Source organism: Quercus lobata, chromosome 4 (assembly GCF_001633185.2).
Source record: "Quercus lobata isolate SW786 chromosome 4, ValleyOak3.0 Primary Assembly, whole genome shotgun sequence".
In the NCBI taxonomy this organism is placed as follows: domain Eukaryota; kingdom Viridiplantae; phylum Streptophyta; class Magnoliopsida; order Fagales; family Fagaceae; genus Quercus; species Quercus lobata.
This window is the reverse complement of record NC_044907.1, coordinates 18317104-18335273: the sequence shown is the minus strand read 5'-3', so window position 1 is coordinate 18335273 and position 18170 is coordinate 18317104. Positions and strand designations below refer to the sequence as shown.

The window sequence follows — 18170 nt, the reverse complement described above, 5'->3', positions numbered from 1 at the left end:
CTGATAGGCCCATGGTCCTGTTTCATTTTTCGGAATGGTTTCTAAAATTTTCTTCCAATTAAAAAAAAAAAAAAAGCATTTCTAACTTAAACAGTAGAAACACAAAACCCCACTAACGTAAGAAGCATTAACCACTAATGATTTTGCATATGTTAAAACCCATATCATGGTGTAGTATTGTTCCATTATAAATTCTGATCACATATGTGATACGACGTAGTTTTATTGGACTCAAGTTTCATCGACGACCATGAATGGACTTATAATTTCATTGGCGACAATGAAAGGAAGGATCAACTTGACAAAAATGTTAAAGTTTAAGATTTGAATGACAATTCATCTAACCAAACATAAAGGTGTAATTTGAATTTCAACCTTACTCCCTAATTTCTCTCAAATTGCTCACTTTGGTTAGATCCACCCGTTCACTTTTCACATGCACTACATAAATTTTATTCCCCAACCTCCAACTCAAGAAAAACAAACAAAATCTCCCAACTATTCCCCCCCCCCCCCTTCTTTGCTCCTCTCTCTAGAAATTTGACCGATGTTGGAAGAAAATCTAGAGGCAATATAGTAGGATTGGTGACTACAACTGTATTTGCCAATATTGAATTAGTTTTTTATTTTTTGGGGGAATTGATGTTCGATCAACTTCTTCACAAATAATATAGTAAATCCACTATTGCCATTTTTGCATTTTTTGTGCTTTTACTTTCGCTCTCACTTACAATTCTCTTGCTAAAAATTGACCAAATGGAAAAAAATCTCCGAACGATTTCTTTGAAATTTTAGCATTGTCGATAGGCCAATTTAGAAGCCGACTCTAAACTAAAACAACATAAAGTGCATCCCCCCCCCCCCCCCCCCAAAAAAAAAAAAAGCGAAATGAACTCTTGAAGTTAAAAAAAATAATCCTCTTTATTTGTTTCTAAATGAAGACAGGGTTCATTTTATGATGAGAATTTGGTAATTGACAAATCAAAAAATAAATATAATACCATACTATTTAAAATTAACTATATTTCTTATTTGGTGGAATAGAATTTTAAAGGAAGTAACACCAATGTTTTTATATATTTTTTTTATAGGAAGTAACACTAATATATTGTTTTAATATTGCATAAATTCATTTTTCTTCTGTTTCATTCTTAAGTTCTAAGAAGTTCATTTTTTTTTTTTTATTCTTAAACCTTTTAATGAATTTTTTTTAATTTAGAATAAATAAATAAATAAAAGATTATTTTTTAATAAAAAATTAGGATAAAAAAATCTAGAATTTAAATCTCTCTTAGTTATCAAATTATAAAAAAAATTAATTAATTAAAAATAGTGTGACATTTTTTCAATATTTTAAGAACCATAAACGAAAATCTCCAAAAGTTTAGGGGAAAATGTAATTCATAGAAATTTTAAGGAGGAAACAGTATTTTTCTTAACCTTAAAAAAAAAAAATAATAAATAAATAAAAACGTCTCCTCTTTGTAAAGAGCAAAATTGAGCGGAACCTCACTAAACTCTCTAGTCAGTGGTGAAAATGTCTGTAACAGAAGCAATGGGACAAGAAGAAGAAGAACAAGAGAATCACAATCACAATAACAATCACGAGTCCGAGTCCAAGTCCAAGTCCAACTCGCCCTCAGAACTGGCAGAAATTACAGAACCAACCAAGGACCAGGAGGAGCAGCAACAACAAGAGTACAGTTGGCCTGTGATTCGGTTCGATGTTCCGCCTCATAGAACCTACCATTTCTACAACCAGTTCAGGAACTCTCCAAACCCTAACAACTTCCTTAAAGCCATCAAATGGTACTTTTGTTTTTTGTTTTTTTTTTTTTTTTTTTTTTTTTGTGTTCCTCCCATGTTGTTTTTACTCTTTCACAAGCTTTAACTTTTAACTTCTTTCTTGTTTTTGTTTTTGTTTCTTTGGTTACATTTTGAACTTTGGGGCTTAATTTTGTTTTGTTTTTGGAGTTTTAATGTAGGTCTCCAGATGGGTCTTGTTTTCTTACAAGCTCTGAGGACAATACTCTTCGTGTGTTCACATTGTGAGTTCCTTATATTTTTAGATGCTGTGCTTTATGTTTTTTAATAAATTCAACTATGTGGTACATATAAAAAAAAATTAGATAAATGCAACCATGTTGTTGTGTTGACCAATTACCTCTCTTAGGCCTTGCAAAAATGGGAGTTTTATGCACTGAGTACGACCTTTTTAAGCATGTGATTGTATCGACCAATGAATCACATAATTGAATTTAATTTTCTTTGAAAAAGATAACACTAGTTTGTATGCATTGGTCAAGACAATGAATTCAATTAGGAAATCTAAGCTTAAGCACCAAAAGAATTGTATCTAAGTTTTAGCTTATGGTTTTAGAGAGAGTTTAAAGTTCAAACAGGGCAATGCAAGTGGTATATTGAAAAAAGAAAAGGAAAGAAAGGATGCTCTTGGATACCATTTTGGAATTACTTTTCTTGCTTTTGAAATATAGATTTAATGCAGTTTGTGATTTCAGAAGCAAAACCTGCACTTTAACAACCCAATATTGATAGTCACCTTTTTGTTACTTATATCTGTGTTGTGGTCTCAATTTTTTTTTAATGCATTTAATGACCTTATGAAAAACACTCACATACGCAAAAACTAATGTTGTAGCTAGGAAATTATTGGTGTTAAAACCATATAAAATTTCTTTGTAATTCATTAGGACTATGTCATGTGTACATCTGAAATGGATCAGTTTCTTGGTTTGATTAAATATTACAAATCTAAAAGTGTATTTGGTGCCACGTTAATTAAAACTGTTCAATGACTTGACACTATATACATTGTCAGATGGAGAAAATAAAATGACATTCCTTTCCAGAGGGATAGAGTGATCCGCAAAATAGGATTGGGAAAATTACAATAACTTCCATTAACACATAAAGAAATGATAGAGTGGCCAGCAAAGTTTTGCAAAAAATGACAGTCCTTTCTAGAGGCATGTGATAAACATAACATATACAAAAAAATACCTATTTTACCCTTGAGTTACTCAATTAAGCATGCATAATTTTTGGTAATTGGGTGAATCAAATAACTCAAGGGAAAAATAAGGACTTTATCAATAAAGCAAGGGAAAATTAGGACATTAACCAAGAGCAAGTTAGTCCACAAAAATAAGGTAACCCAAGGACAAAATAGGAGTTTCTTTTTATGTTTTATATTTATCACTACAATTAGGGAGGGGAGTGTCAACTTTTGCAAAACTTTGGGGGGTCATTGTCATTTTTATTTACCTCAAGGAAAGTTGTGTTATTTTCCCCATAAAAAAATTCTTATAAAAAACTGGGTAAAACTAATGCTTTTGTTTATGAAAGCAAGGTGTTTTAATAATGCTAGAGAAAAATTATTTACGTGGTTCAGAAAATGATACTTTGTTTGCATGCTCCTATTTTCACTGTTATGTCACTTTGATGCATTAATGTGTCCATAAGAACTTTACCATAATAAGTATTTTGTTCTTCAACAGACCAGATAATGGAAGTGGTGGTGATATCAACACTTGTTCAATAGCTGCTGATGAAGGTAAGTTTATATTTAAGCGTTTTTGTTTATTACACTATACCATAACCATTAACTCTCTCCAAAGATGATTTCTTGTGAGAAAAGAATGAAGGGGCAGTAGTGTATGCGCGAAACTTCTCTTTATTGAGAATGATTCAGAACAAGAATTTTAACTAGTTTGCATCGATATATAGAAGCTAATTTTGGGTTCTTTGTATCTAAACTTGTGAAGCTCACTTGCTTTATTCAATCATTATACATATACTTATGGTTTAACTTTTAAAAAAATGCAGATTCCTATGCTGCAAAACTTGTCATGAATGAGGGAGAGTCAGTATATGACTTTTGTTGGTATCCATACATGTCTGCTTCAGGTGCTTCAATAATCTCCCTTGTCCTTGTGCTGTGACTCTTATGCTTTCAGTTAAATTTGGATTGATTTTGCGATTGATTGATGGTATTTCTAAATGGAAGTTTGATCCGAGGATTGATTGAAATTTCAGATCCAGTTAGTTGTGTTATTGCAAGTACGGCTCGTGACCATCCAATTCATCTTTGGGATGCTACTTCGGGAGAGGTACTGAGCTCTTATTGCTGAAATGCTTTTTGTTAATGAGATTTGTGTTTTATTAAGCTCTAAGACTCGAAAATGGCTTTGTAATATACAGTATACGGGCCTTTCCATGGGTACACCTCTCTTTCCTACATTATGAAGGCATGGTGGGTCCCACCCTTAACATGCGCCATGTGTATATTCCAGCTCACCATTTCTAAACTCTATGTGCTCATTCATAGACTTTCTACGAAGCTTGTGCACTGCATTTGTGGTTTCCTTATTACTATAACTGGTTGGTGACCATTTCCTTCTGACTGAAAATTTCAGCTGCGCTGCACATACCGGGCTTATGATGCCATGGACGAAATAACTGCTGCCTTTTCAATTGCATTCAATCCCACTGGGACAAAGTAAGTAAGGTTTTTCAAACGATTCATAATTTGCACGCGCTGCTATTTTAGCCTTTCGTATTAGGATTAAAAAGGACACTGTTCTCAGAATAGTAGATGCTGTTTATTTATATATCACCTTTAGCTCTAATGTGATGCTAATACTTTATAATGAAATGTGGTTTAGTGCATTATCTGAACCATTTATATAACTGCCTCTATGTGTTGTCATCTAACTAGGGTTTATGGATAGTGCAGGCATGGTATCTGGGTGCCAATTAACAGATGATCCATTGATGTTTATACTTTTTTTGTCATGCAGAATATTTGCTGGATACAACAAAGCTGTTAGGATGTTTGACATACATCGCCCTGGTAGAGATTTTAAACAACATTCTACACTTCAAGGGAATAAAGAAGGCCAAACAGGTGCGTGTTCTTATTTTAATCACCTGAGTAAAATTTTCTTTTGGTCAATGAAATAATGAAGCACATATCCTCATCTTTTTTACTGTCTACAGGTATTATATCTGCACTGGCTTTTTGTCCAACTCATACTGGATTGCTAGCTATGGGTTCTTACAGCCAGACCACTGCAATATATCAAGAAGATAATATGGAACTCTTGTATGTTTTACATGGTCAAGAAGGTGGGGTTACACATGTAAGTCTGTATTCCCCATCATTTACTTCATTCTGATATTGTATCAATAAATAAAGGCAAAAATTATTTCTTCAGGTCCAGTTCTCAAAAGATGGAAACTATTTATATACAGGAGGCCGGAAGGTAACTATTTCTACTTTTTTTTTTTCTTTTTTTTTCTTTTTTTTTTTTATTTTTGTGAGCGTTGAGAATGGGATTGGACGTGGTAATGAACTTTTTTCTTGGAGACCATATATTCACTTCTTGTGATCAATTTTTACATCTTTGTTTTTCCTATTAATGGCTGACTGAAGACAAAATATGCAAAACAAAAGCTAGAAAAATTTCCGGGCTATCCAAAGTTAAATAAATATATGTAGTTTTCCTATTAGTATTGTATATTAGATGATAAATTAAAAAATAAATGATAGTTTTGCTATTATAAAAATTAATGTTTAATAGTAAAATCAAAGGTTATGGGAGGGTAATTTGTTTTCCAATTAAGCCAGTTGTCAAGAGGTTGGGGTATAATTTTTTTGCCTGCTCCAAACATACTTGCTGACATGATGCTAAAATGTAATATGTGGTTTATTCAGTTCACCTTCAGATTTTCAAATATATTGCAATGATGATTTTTAGTGTTAAGGACACTGTTGTGAAGTTCAACTAGTACGGTCATGACCTGGCGGGTGGGGGTGGGGTGGTCGTTGTGGGTTTAGGCAGTGCCTCTTTTGTACCACATAATATTGTGCCCCTAAAATAGAACAAAACAGAAAAGAATTATTGTTTCTTTCTTCACCTTATGTTTGCCAACTTGCCATTGATATTTCTTGCACTAGAGTCATTACTTCCTTAAGGCCTTATTCTTCTGGGGATTTGGCAAAGTTGCTCTCTCTGTTTGCATTCTTGTATGAACTTCTGTGTAATTCAGCCATGTTGTCATTTTCTGATGGACTTGGAAAGTTCAAATATGGTGCATTTTCTTATGCTAACATTATGTGTACATGTTTTCTATCCACCTGTATAAAATTCGCATTTAATTTTCTTGAAGGACCCATATATACTATGCTGGGATATACGCAAAGCCGTTGATGTTGTGTACAAGTAAGTAGTTTTATCTCATCTGGAGAAGCTTTCCTTCTTCTTCTTTTTTTATTTATATATATATATATATATATATATTTTACAATAATATGCTAGTCCATCACACAAGGAGGTGTACACACAAACAACTGAACATTTACAAGAAAGAGACTCTTAAGGATATAACAACCAATGTATTGGGCCCCACTTCGGTTCGTACCCGGGCTCAGACATTTATTTATCAAAAAATGTATTGGGCCCCACTTATAAAGGAAGAGTTTAGGCCCACAAGTGAGGGAGAGTATTAGAATTACGATTAAATGATTTAATTCACCTTTTCCTAATAGTTTAAACTTTTGGGAGAATTGGTAATTTAATACATAGCAACACCCAATAAATATTATGAAAATTCTAAAACCAAGGATTGACAATTTCCCAAATCATGTGCCAATAAAAGTGTATGAGTATGTACTTGGCAATTTTCAGTTTCAATTAATATCTAATCTTCGCATATGGTTTCTTAACATTAATAAAAGCGTTCCTTGTCATTTTCCATTCACTTAATGACTACCAAAAGGAAATTTTAACGCCATTAATAGAAACTTATGGTATCTATTAATGCAAGTTTGTTTCTTTCATTCATTAAAATAAGGCAATATTGAAGTGTGACCAATTTTATATATGTGCCTTGTATTAGGTTATACAGGTCATCAGAATCTACCAACCAGCGAATATTGTTTGACATTGAACCCTTGGGCCGACACCTTGGTACAGGTGGTCAGGTATTGTTTTAGTTTCAATTTATCTCTGTGGCCAGATATTATGCCATAGCCAAATAAGAGTTACCATTTCAATTAAGTTATTTGTTTGTTATTGCACTTTTGGCTTCAGGATGGTTTTGTTCATATATATGATCTTCAAACTGGGCATTGGGTATCAAGTTTTCAAGCTGCATCGGGTATTAATGATATTTCATATCTGTTAAAGATGTGGCTGGTTGAATTTTGCATATATCCTTATCTCTTTGATAATTAATTTTTTTATATCTGTTCTATTGGCTATACAGACACAGTAAGTGGATTCTCTTTCCATCCATTTCTGCCAATGGCTGCCTCCTCTTCAGGGCACCGAAGATTTGTAGTTCCTGATGATCTCTATGAGGATGTGCCTTTGAGTGGTATCTCCAGTAACTCAGCTGCAAACTTTGTTCTTTTGGAGATGTTTTGTAACATTTGCAATGTCTTTCCTTCCAATATCAGTCTTGTTGAATTGTGTCATTGTTTTTGGTTATACTGCCTCTTTGCTCAATGGTATGACTATTTGAGTGTTCTGGCCATTACTTGCTGCTTAGGGTGTTATTGTTTTGGTTCAAAGGGTAATGCAATATACTTGGGATTTGTTTTAAGTTTAAATGACTTTAGAAAAAAGGTTTTAAAAGTCAATATCTTTATTGTGATGTCTGGGTAAATACATCTAACTGGATTTTGGCTGAACCCAGAAAATACAACAAGAGAATGTAAATAAATAAAATAGTTAAGTTGAAGTCAATATAATCTGATGAACTACAGCTTCAGGTTTCTCGAGTCACAAGGTAGAAAATACAACAAGAGAATGTAAATAAATAAAATAGTTAAGTTGAAGTCAATATAATCTGATGAACTACAGCTTCAGGTTTCTCGAGTCACAAGGTAGTAACATTAAAAGCATAATGAAATTGGTATTTACATATTTATTTGTTTTCAGCTTCTCAAAGTTTTAGATTGTAGGGCTTCTATGTATTCGTACTGCATTTACTTTATTATGGAATTGCAGAATTTTAGATTGTTTCATTGGAATGGAAGAGCTCTGTAATTTCATTTTTCATTTCATTGCTAAAGAAAATTTTTAGGCGGCAAAAAAACAAAAAACATCAGGATGGAAGAGGGTACCTGTGTTTATGGGATCTTATGAATTGTTTTGTTCTTGTAGATGAACGTATTCCTATTTAAATTTTGTTTATGTTTCATGTAGGCAATGAAAATTGTGCTTCTGTGTGGAATTTCTCTGTTGCTTCAGTGGAGAACGATACTGAATTGAATGGCAACGATTTTAACAATCTATCTGAACATGAAGAGCTGCACCAGGGTCCTTGAGTCATTTGCCAGAGCTTTGTATATATCAAGTTTCTGGATAAGCTTTTGTTACAATTATGATTCAAACGGTTATCATGTGCTTAATTAATACATTGTTTGATTGAATCAGTGGTAACAGAAGTCTATCAGAATTTGTATTGAGCCTTAGTGCCTGTATGTACATTCCATGTTTTTGGGCTGAAATTGGACGGATTTTTCATGAATTGCTCAGTTACAGAGGCTTTGGGATCTCATCAATTGGTTTTATGGATTTATATTTATTTATTTTTGTGCTGTTACTGGTTCATGACCTGTACAATAACAGCAGTCCATCTATGCCTATGGCTGTTAAACGGGCGGGTTAGGCCGGGTCAATCGGGTTGTGGGTTAAAACGGGTCATTTTAAGCGGGTTAAAGATGGGTTCAGGTTAATCAGGTTACAGGTTGGGTCGGGTTGAACCGTATTTTTCACATGAATTTTTTTTATAAAGAAAACATGTATTTGCCATTTAGAAAGTCATACAACAAATTACTTGATATAAAATGCATTACTTTGAATTCACCACTTATATCAAGAATGAATTACACTTATTAATATTTATTCAATAATTTTAAAATTATACAAATCCTAATATTGCTATCTAAATAAAATACCACAAAGATAAGTAAAACAAATACACAAGTTTAATTTCTACACAATATCAACATCTCAAAATATAAAACAAAAATTACAAATGACTTATTAGATAATTCATTTGACAAAGAATAAAAACATATAAGAAATTTACAATTTTAAAAATTAATTTTATAATATATTGTCAATTGTGGTTGACATTCTATTTCAATTTGAGAGATATATTAAAGTTTGATTGTTTACTTATTTATACATGATTTCTTTTATGAATATCATATCATTGTTAAACAACACACGCTTTAAGAACTATCATAATTTGTTTTGAAAAACCGTTTATTTTGGATATAAATTGTTAAAAAATAGGTCTAAGCATTCATAATTTATGTTAATTTGATACTTTGGCTTCACTATTTTCACACTTGTAAATGTTTCTCACACATGTCTATAATTTTAAATCTATGTTTTTAACTGTAATGTAACAAGATTATCTTGGCATGCACTTTGCTATTTGATATCTAAAAATCTTTACTTATTACAGAATGTTCAATCATTCATCTTTCAATTAATTTGCATACAGTTATATAAATGTTTCAATTATTTCCTTAAAGCTCACAACGAACGATTAAATCAATATTGTCTTTATTTTATTTTATTTTATTTTTTACCCAAAAAAAAGTTTTAAAAAATGGTTCGGGTTCAGGTTGATCCGCAAAAAACACAAGTCAGGTCACAGTTCAACTCGTTTTTGCTTTAGGTCAAAAAAATTGGGTTCGAGTCAGGTATTTTTCAGGTCGGGTTGGGTCGGGTCAAAATTTTTTGACTTGTTTTGCCATGTCTACCTATGACTAATGCAACAAAAATAGCAATAATGATAATGCGCTTAACCATTCATGGAGTACAGAAATAGAGCATATACTATATAGGCTGATTTACCCTGAAGCATATTTTGCAACTCAAGATAGAATGCATAGAGAGTTGACATATATAGAGCACTAGATTTTATGAAAAATTCCCTTTGTTCCCAAATTTTCCACCATTACAATGATATTTTTGAAAAAGTATTGTGGATGGTGGGTGAAAAGGCAAGGGTATTATGGTTAACTTCACGCTGTCACGCCTGTAACATGAACGATGTTGTCCCTCAAAATGATACCATAACTTGTCAATGTCAAGAGGCTATACCAAAGGACTCACTGGTGGCGAAGCTAGAAAATATTTCTAGGGGGGCCAAGCTAAATATTATAAAAATAAAAAAATTATTTAGGACTTATCCAAAACCCAAACAATTGAACAATGTATAAAACTTGAGTTCTAGACTAATTCAAAAGGATTGAGGAGTTAAAGGCCTAAATTCTAAAATCTGAGGGGGGACAATAACTACATTTTTCTATAATTTGTAATTTTTTATTATTTGAATACTATATATAATTGAAAATTATTGAAAAATCTAGGGGAAGCCACGACCCCCTAGCTTCGCCTATGGGACTCGCCAGTCTAAATCACATTAAATGCTCCACTAACCCATAACCAGACTTTTCCCTTAGCTTTAAATGCAATGCGGCATTCCCCCCCCCCCCCCCCCAAACACCAATTCCCAACGAGCATTGCAACCAATTAGGAGGAGCACCTAGGTTGGTGGAGCCGACATAGCCAATCACATCCAAACAAAAGTAGTGTAGTAGTCATGATGATCCTATAGTATGAATTAAACACTATAGACTTATTAGTTCAAAAGCAAAAGGTCAAGATTACCCCTCACTAGTTACATTCTCTCATTACAATGAAGGGCAAACTAGACCTTTCAACTCTATAGTATTAAAGTGGTATCGAATTATTACTTAAACATCAAGATTCAGGAATGCATAAAACTTATCACCGCACACCCTTGGTGTAATGGTCACTTCACAAGTATAAATGCTTGTGGGATGTGGTGGGTAAGGATCAGGGTTCAAGTCTCTAGGAAGGAGTTTCACACATATATACACTTAAATTATACTAGAGTAGAATTTCTATCTTTTATATAAATCCCTAATAAATTCAAATACATAATTGCATTGCATATAATTGTTCTTGGAAATAATGAAACTATTTGTGTTTTAATTGTCAACAAATTCAATACAACAAAATATTTGAATTTAATTGAGAAATCCAATGTAGTGTGACTAAGATACTGTTTTTAAGTCTCCAGGATGGAGTTTTACATATATATACACTTAAATTAGACTAGAGTAGAAATTCTATCTTATATATATATATATATATATATAACTTAGACATAGAATACAATATTAAATCCCTAATAAATTCAAATACATAATTGCATTGCATTTAATTGTTCTTGAAAATAATGAAACTATTTGTGTTTTAATTGACAACAAATTCAATACAACAAAATATTTGAATTTAATTGAGAAATCCAATGTAGTGTGACTAAGATACTGTTTTTAAGTTTTATCAGTTTATGACTATCCTAATTAGCTACCATACAAAGGAATCAAACCAAGTCAATATTGTATTGGGAAAATATATTGCACTAGCCATTAAATTGGTACCGGTACTCCTTCAAAATGACAAAATGTACCAGATATAATAGAGGGTTATACCGAGATATTTTGAGTGTTTAGGCCGGTAAAATTTGTGTAAAAAACATGTTATTTAAAAAAATATATTGGGTTAATGTACTTGGGCTAATATTTAGGCTTATAGAATATGTAAATTTAAAATTTTATGTTGAATAACATCAAAATTAATAAATTCATACTTACATAAATAAATACAAAAATACATATATGTATAAAAATATATAAATAATCGTAATCCTGAAACGATACACTGGTATCAATCAATACCGAAATATTTCGTTCTCTTGGCCAAACCGAAATTAGCTCTGGTACAAAATTGACTCTCTTGAAACAAACGCATTGAAACAGTCATGTACACATTAAACTATCGATCCTAAAACGACACCGATTTCAATTATATCTCATGATGTCACAAACCTTAGCTTTTAAAATCTTGAGTTTCATTAAGTCACTTCCATTTTTTTCAAAATATAGTCACTTATTATATTACCATTTATAACTTATAAATTATAACTTCAAACTTGACTATAATTACAATGCCATGAAAAATAGAATTAAAAAAATTCCAATTTATGGGATGTTTAAGTTGGAAAAGTAGAATGCATAGAGAGTTGACATATAAAGAACACTAGATTTTATGCAAAATTCACTTTGTTCCCAAATTTTCCACCATTACAAAGATATTATTGAAAAAGTATTATGGGTGGTGGATGAAAAGGCAAGGGCATTATGCTAACTTCACGCTATCATGCTAGTAACATGAACAATGTTGTCCCTCAAAACAATATCATAACTTGTCAATGTCAAGGGGCTATACCAAAGGACTCGTCAGTGGCGGAGCTAGAAAATTTTTCCAAGGGTGCCAAGCTAAATATAAAAAAAAATATTTAGGAGTTATCCTAAACCCAAACATTTGCACAATGTATAAAACTTGAGTTCTGGACTAATTCAAAAGGATTGAGGAGTTAAAGTTCTAAATTCTAAAATCTGAAAGGGGCCATAACTACATTTTTCTATAATTTTTACTTTTTTATGATTTGAATACTATATATAATTAAAAATTGAAAAAGCTAAGGGGGACACGGCAGTCTAAATTACATTAAATGCTCCACTAACCCACAACTAGACTTTCTCCTTTGCATTAAATGTGATGTCCCTCTCAATGAGCATCGCAACCAATTGGGAGGAGCACCTAGGCCGACGGAACCAGCATAGCCAGTCACATCCAAACAAAAGCAGTGTAGTAGTTATGATGATCCTATAGTATGCATTAAACACTCCAAACTTATTATTGAGACTTACTTCTTCTTCTTCTTCTTCTTTTTTTATTTTTTTATTTTTTTTTATTTTTTATTTTTTTTTAACTCAAGCTTTGAAGTGATCTTTACCACCCAAGAGAGGTATCCTGCTTTGCTAGGACCTTTTTTTTTTTTTTTTTTTTTTTAACGAAACACCAATTTAGTTCAAAAGCAAAAGGTTAAGATTACCCCCTCACTAATTACATTCTCCCATTACAACGAAGGGCAAGCTAGACCTTTCAACCCTATACAATTAAAGTGGTATCGATTTATTATTGAAACATCAAGATTTAAGAATGCATAAAATTATCTTGTATTAGAAATTCACACATATATACACTTAGATTATGTTAGAGTAGAAATTTTATCTTGTAAAAAAAAAAAAAAAAAAAAAACTTATGTACATGGCCTTAAACATAGAATGTTATTAGGTTTCTAATTAAATTCAAGTACATAATTGCATTGCATTTAATAATTTTTAAAAACAATAAATTTATTTATGTTTTACTAATTAATACAACCAAATATTTGATTTAATTGAGAAGGAGTGTACCTAACATACTGTTTTTAAGTTTTATTAGTTTATGACTCCTAAATCAGCTACCAAACAAACACACCGAAACTGCCATGTACGCATTAAACTACCGGTCCCAAAACGACACCGATTTCAATTATATCACATGTTTTAGACACCTTGGCTTTTAATACCTATCCATTGACCCGGTAACATAGTAAACGTTACTGACAGGTCACTACTTTGTCGTTGCCTCGCTTCACTGATCAGCTCACTGGTTCAGTCCTCCTAGGAATGCCACAAAAGGTAAACCAGCCACAAAGCTAAATTTTCTCTAACAGCACCAAATACATAAACAAATAGTTAATATAAATTCAAAAAATCATTAACTTCCCAAACACCAATTAAATTTTTTGTTGTTTTTTCTCTTCATATATTTTTCATTGTTTGATGCATAAAAGAAAAGGCAGAAAAAACCAGCACTTTACTCTCTCTTTGTTATTTTTCAATGGCTGCACCAAAAAGAGAGAACCAAACAGGTTCACAATCACCACAAAAGAGAACCAAGAAGGTTCACAATCAGCACCAAAACAATCTTATTAGTCACATAGATGGTGTTAGTTCAAATCCTAATCGTTCAGGGAACCTTCCTGACGATATTCTTGATAGGATTTTCTCGTTCTTGCCAATCAAACAAGCGGTGGAGATCGGAGTTTTGTCACCAAGGTTTAAGAAATCTTGGCTTTTCAATCGTAAAATACTGTTTGACAGAGAGTTTGCTAGACATCATGATCGTGAGGAGTATATTCACATAGTAAACCATGTTTTCAATTCTCACGTGGGTTCGAGAATTCAAAGCCTAAGTTTGTGTTTTGATCCCACAGCTAAGGAACACATGATTGAGAGATGGCTCAAAATATGCGCTGAAAAAGGCATTGAAGAGCTTGATTTAGATTTTTTTCAAGGGAGAGATGTTTTTAAGATTTCACAGTTTCTTGACATCAAATCATTGACAACATTGAAACTAGTTTACTGTGAAGTTGATCTTCCACCACAGTTGACAGGTTTGAGTTTCTTGACCACTCTCATCCTTAAGAAAGTCGATCTCAACACTGAAACGATGGAAACCTTGTTTTTCCATTGTTTACTCCTTGAGACTGTGGACCTATGGCAGTGTTGTAATATTCAACATTTGAAGGTTTGTGCTAGGAGCCTTAAGAGGTTTAAGGTCTTGAAAGTTAGACATTGCACTGAAATTTTGAGCATTGAAATCGATGCCCCGACTCTACGCTCAATTTATTATATTGGGAATGTTGTTAAATTTCAATTTGCTGAGGTCTTGCACTTGGATGAAGTGTTGCTTAATTTCTCTCCCTCTAGATGTTTTGCAAAGGCCTCTCTAGTGGAAAATTTGGTATCTGATCTCTCTTATGCTAATGTTCTGACTACAACTAGTGCATTTCTTGAGGTATGTATTTATTTTAATGGATTTAGGTTGTTAAATTCTTTCCGTTAATATCGTTAAATTACTGATTATTCCAGCTTAAATTTTTAGAAGATGGTGAATTTATTGTCATTAATGGTTGTACATTTCTTTTTGTTAGTATTGTTAAATTACGAATTGTTCCAAAAATTTAAAATTTTAGAAAACGGTGAATTTATTGCTTGTGAGTGGAGGCTCAACACGTGGAAGATTAAATGGAATGTGAGGCGGTGATAGGAGATTGAATCATAACTTCTTATTCTAATACCATATTAAATTATTGATTTTCTCAAAAATTTTAGCCTTTAGGAGATGGTGAATTTATTTCATTTAATCTAACAAGTATTATTTGAGGGACACCCAAGTGGTTTCAACTTTCAACACTCTTCTTATGCTGCTTGATAGTAGGGCTTGAATCCCACCAACGTATACCCCCTCCCCCTATTTACCTATAAAAATTAAAAAGTATTATTGAATTAAATAGAAATATATAGCAAATCCTGATGAATGTAATTTCTTGGTTTAATTTTGAGGTTTGTTTGTTGGTTTTGTACGGTTTAGGGCTTGACAACAAGAATTCGGGATGGAGCTTTTCGAGATTTGCAATTCAGATTATGGAATTTGAAGGAATTTCAGTTATTCATGGAAGGTACAAGCTATTGCAATCTTTTTGATATTGCTTCTTTTCTCAAGAATTGCCCGAGCCTAGAGAAACTGTTTCTTGATGTGAGTATATTCAACTCAACCAATTGTACAAATTGCGACTTTGTTCTTAGCAACATAGCCTTACACTTAGCTAGCTAGTCTTACTTTACTTATTATTGATCATACTTGAAACTACTGCAGCTCAATGATTTTTCTTTTGACTGCGGGTTTTACTGGGAATTACATCAGAAGCAACTACTTCAGTACTTCCCTCACTTCTTCACTGGCCTCAAATTCATTAAAGTGAAAGGTTTCAAGTTTCAAAAGCATGAACTAGAGTTGGTGAGGTTTCTCCTAGGGAAGGCAGTATTCTTGGAGACTCTAGTTCTAGTCACTCCTAGAACTGGCCGTGTAAGAATATATGAACCTGCAGATGCAATAAATTACAAAAGACTTATTTTCTCTTGGAGAGCGTCTCCAAAAACCAATATAGTTCTACTTGATCATTATCATGACAAGGGTCCTGTTCAACCAAAAGTTTCACAGTTTGGATAGTAATCAAGTAGGGCAATATACCCTTATATGTGCTTAAAAGATTTAGGGACATAAGGGAACTCAATAGTTTCAAACCATGTGACAAAATTTGCAGCACTCCTTTGGATTTGTCTATCACATTGATAATGGAAATGGAAAGAACAAGAATACAGGTCAAAATTTTATATTAGGTTCAAAAAGTTTAAAGGTTCAGAAAGACAGAAAGGCATTGGATTTGTGGTTCTATCTTCCATTTGTTTTTGAAATACTTTCTTATAGAATATTATCTGCATTGTGTTGTATGGTTCTTACTTCTTATAGAAATTAATTATACTGTTTTGGAAATATCATGTACCTTCACTGTAAATGTGATTGGTTAACTATGGGATGACATTGATATTATTCCAATTCCAACATTTGAGCTTCCATCCGAAAGTCAATTACATCATATGAAAAAGTACATTACGAACTGATCTAATGAGGTATTTCTCTTGCAGCATATGTGGATGAGTGGATCCCATATGTGTAGATCACCCTATATATATGATGTGAGAGGGTGATCTCATGACAATATAAACTCCCAAATCTTTAGGAATTTATTGGTTGCACTATCATCCTTGAAAAACCACGAATTATTCACCGAGATATATTTTTACAGAAGTGAACTGGATTGAACTATGGACCTAGGTTCTTTAGCTTAATAGAATGGAGAAAGCTGGTCATGCTCTGCTATCGATGGAGTCATTTTAATTTTCCATTTTCTATAACCATATGTATCCATTTGGCAAAAGCAAAAACATTTCCTAAGGAAAACTATCATGGGAACTTTAAAGTTTAAATCACCTCCCTCGCTTCTATGAACTTGCAATGCAAAATTGATTTTGAGTTTGAAATTTTAAGAGATCCTGAGTTTTGATGGATGCACCTTAGCCTTTCATTCACTTTCTCATATATTATGGATCACTTCCTTTCTCAACTTCATTTACTTGTTCTTTTATTTATTTATAATTATTAAGTGATTGGTCGATCCTAGTCTATCGAGAACCTATCAAAAATTCTAAAAATCACTAATTTTTAGGAGTATTATTAAGATAGTTTAACTTAGGTTAAACTCAATTGCCAATAGTTTACTTTACCTAAACTCTATTATCTAAATTTCAATAAATTTAAATTAACTACCAATAATATATTCCACATAAAAATCTACTACTTAGTTTTAAGAATTTGAAACTCTACTCCAACTAAAATTTTATTATTACAAAAAAGTTTCAAGTCATTTTTAAATAAAAAAATTAATTGTTATTTTTGATTGTAAAATGATTGATGCAACCATACTATCCCAACGTTTCTTCTACCTTGAATGGGCTACTAAACGTAATGAATCAGTAAGCCTCAAACTTATGGGCTTCGGTTAACAAAAGATACAATTAAATTTTTGGCTATAGGCCCAGTCCAAACCCAACAAATACTATTTCTCTTCTGTAGCTCGAGTGCATGAGCCAAAAATTAAGATCGGTGCACCACCAATTGTCCCACTAGCTATACAGCAGTACCAAAGCTCTAGTTTCAAGCCCAATATATTCTATTAAGACCCATCCACCATAAATCTATGAGGCAAAACATCATATGTTGGATCCACTGGCCCAACCATGGTACGAATAAGCGCGTTGTTAGCAAAATAAACAGTTGGGCCTGGCTAAGCCTCTCTACCAATAACTCTTTAATGTGGACCATGACCATTTTGCTTCTCAGTCTCTGTCTCTCTCAACATTGTTTCTACCTTAACTTGGTTCAATAACGTATTGGTTCACTTAATATTGTAGGTACCAATTAGGTATGCTGTATCTGTGCAGAGGTCTTATGAAGTTTGAGTTTTGAACTGGGCAAATATTCTTACACCCACGTTAATTTATATTTATATACAGAAATGTTCATAAATATAATACAATGTGTTCACATTTTTTAAGAATGTTCACATTTAACACATGAAATGAGTGATGTGTATGAATGATGTACACTAACGAGTGTGCAATAATCAGTGTCTTTTAAATTTTAGAAGGCTTCTTACTTATGAAATTTCACTAATAAGAATATATATTTAGGCTTTAGGCTATGGATATTGTTTTTTCTGTGAGAGAATTTGAG

The 18170-nt window shown here is 32.5% G+C and overlaps 2 protein-coding genes across 2 annotated transcripts; both read left to right on the top strand.

Annotated features, from left to right (window-relative positions):
• The first annotated feature begins 1471 nt into the window (after positions 1-1471).
• Positions 1472-8589, top strand: LOC115987999 (telomerase Cajal body protein 1). Its single transcript, XM_031111620.1, has 14 exons — positions 1472-1809; positions 1986-2048; positions 3519-3574; positions 3847-3927; positions 4057-4130; positions 4437-4519; positions 4821-4927; positions 5020-5162; positions 5238-5285; positions 6193-6245; positions 6922-7006; positions 7116-7182; positions 7291-7401; positions 8235-8589. The coding sequence occupies exons 1-14, from the start codon at positions 1538-1540 to the stop codon at positions 8354-8356; spliced, it is 1365 nt and encodes a 454-aa protein (XP_030967480.1). The 5' UTR covers positions 1472-1537; the 3' UTR covers positions 8357-8589.
• Positions 8590-13829: 5240 nt separating this feature from the next.
• On the top strand, positions 13830-16308 carry LOC115988022 (putative FBD-associated F-box protein At1g61330). Its single transcript, XM_031111649.1, has 3 exons — positions 13830-14831; positions 15408-15572; positions 15693-16308. The coding sequence occupies exons 1-3, from the start codon at positions 13872-13874 to the stop codon at positions 16044-16046; spliced, it is 1479 nt and encodes a 492-aa protein (XP_030967509.1). The 5' UTR covers positions 13830-13871; the 3' UTR covers positions 16047-16308.
• The last annotated feature ends 1862 nt before the right edge of the window (positions 16309-18170 follow it).

Bases quoted from the DNA above. Each gene is read 5' to 3' on its own strand.
- LOC115987999 (XM_031111620.1), top strand. From the start codon at position 1,538: ATGTCTGTAACAGAAGCAATGGGACAAGAAGAAGAAGAACAAGAGAAT. The intron at 1,810-1,985 runs GTACTTTTGTTT...GTTTTAATGTAG, and splicing joins TTCCTTAAAGCCATCAAATG to GTCTCCAGATGGGTCTTGTT. The intron at 5,163-5,237 runs GTAAGTCTGTAT...TTATTTCTTCAG, and splicing joins AAGAAGGTGGGGTTACACAT to GTCCAGTTCTCAAAAGATGG.
- LOC115988022 (XM_031111649.1), top strand. From the start codon at position 13,872: ATGGCTGCACCAAAAAGAGAGAACCAAACAGGTTCACAATCACCACAA. The intron at 14,832-15,407 runs GTATGTATTTAT...TGTACGGTTTAG, and splicing joins CAACTAGTGCATTTCTTGAG to GGCTTGACAACAAGAATTCG. The intron at 15,573-15,692 runs GTGAGTATATTC...AAACTACTGCAG, and splicing joins TAGAGAAACTGTTTCTTGAT to CTCAATGATTTTTCTTTTGA.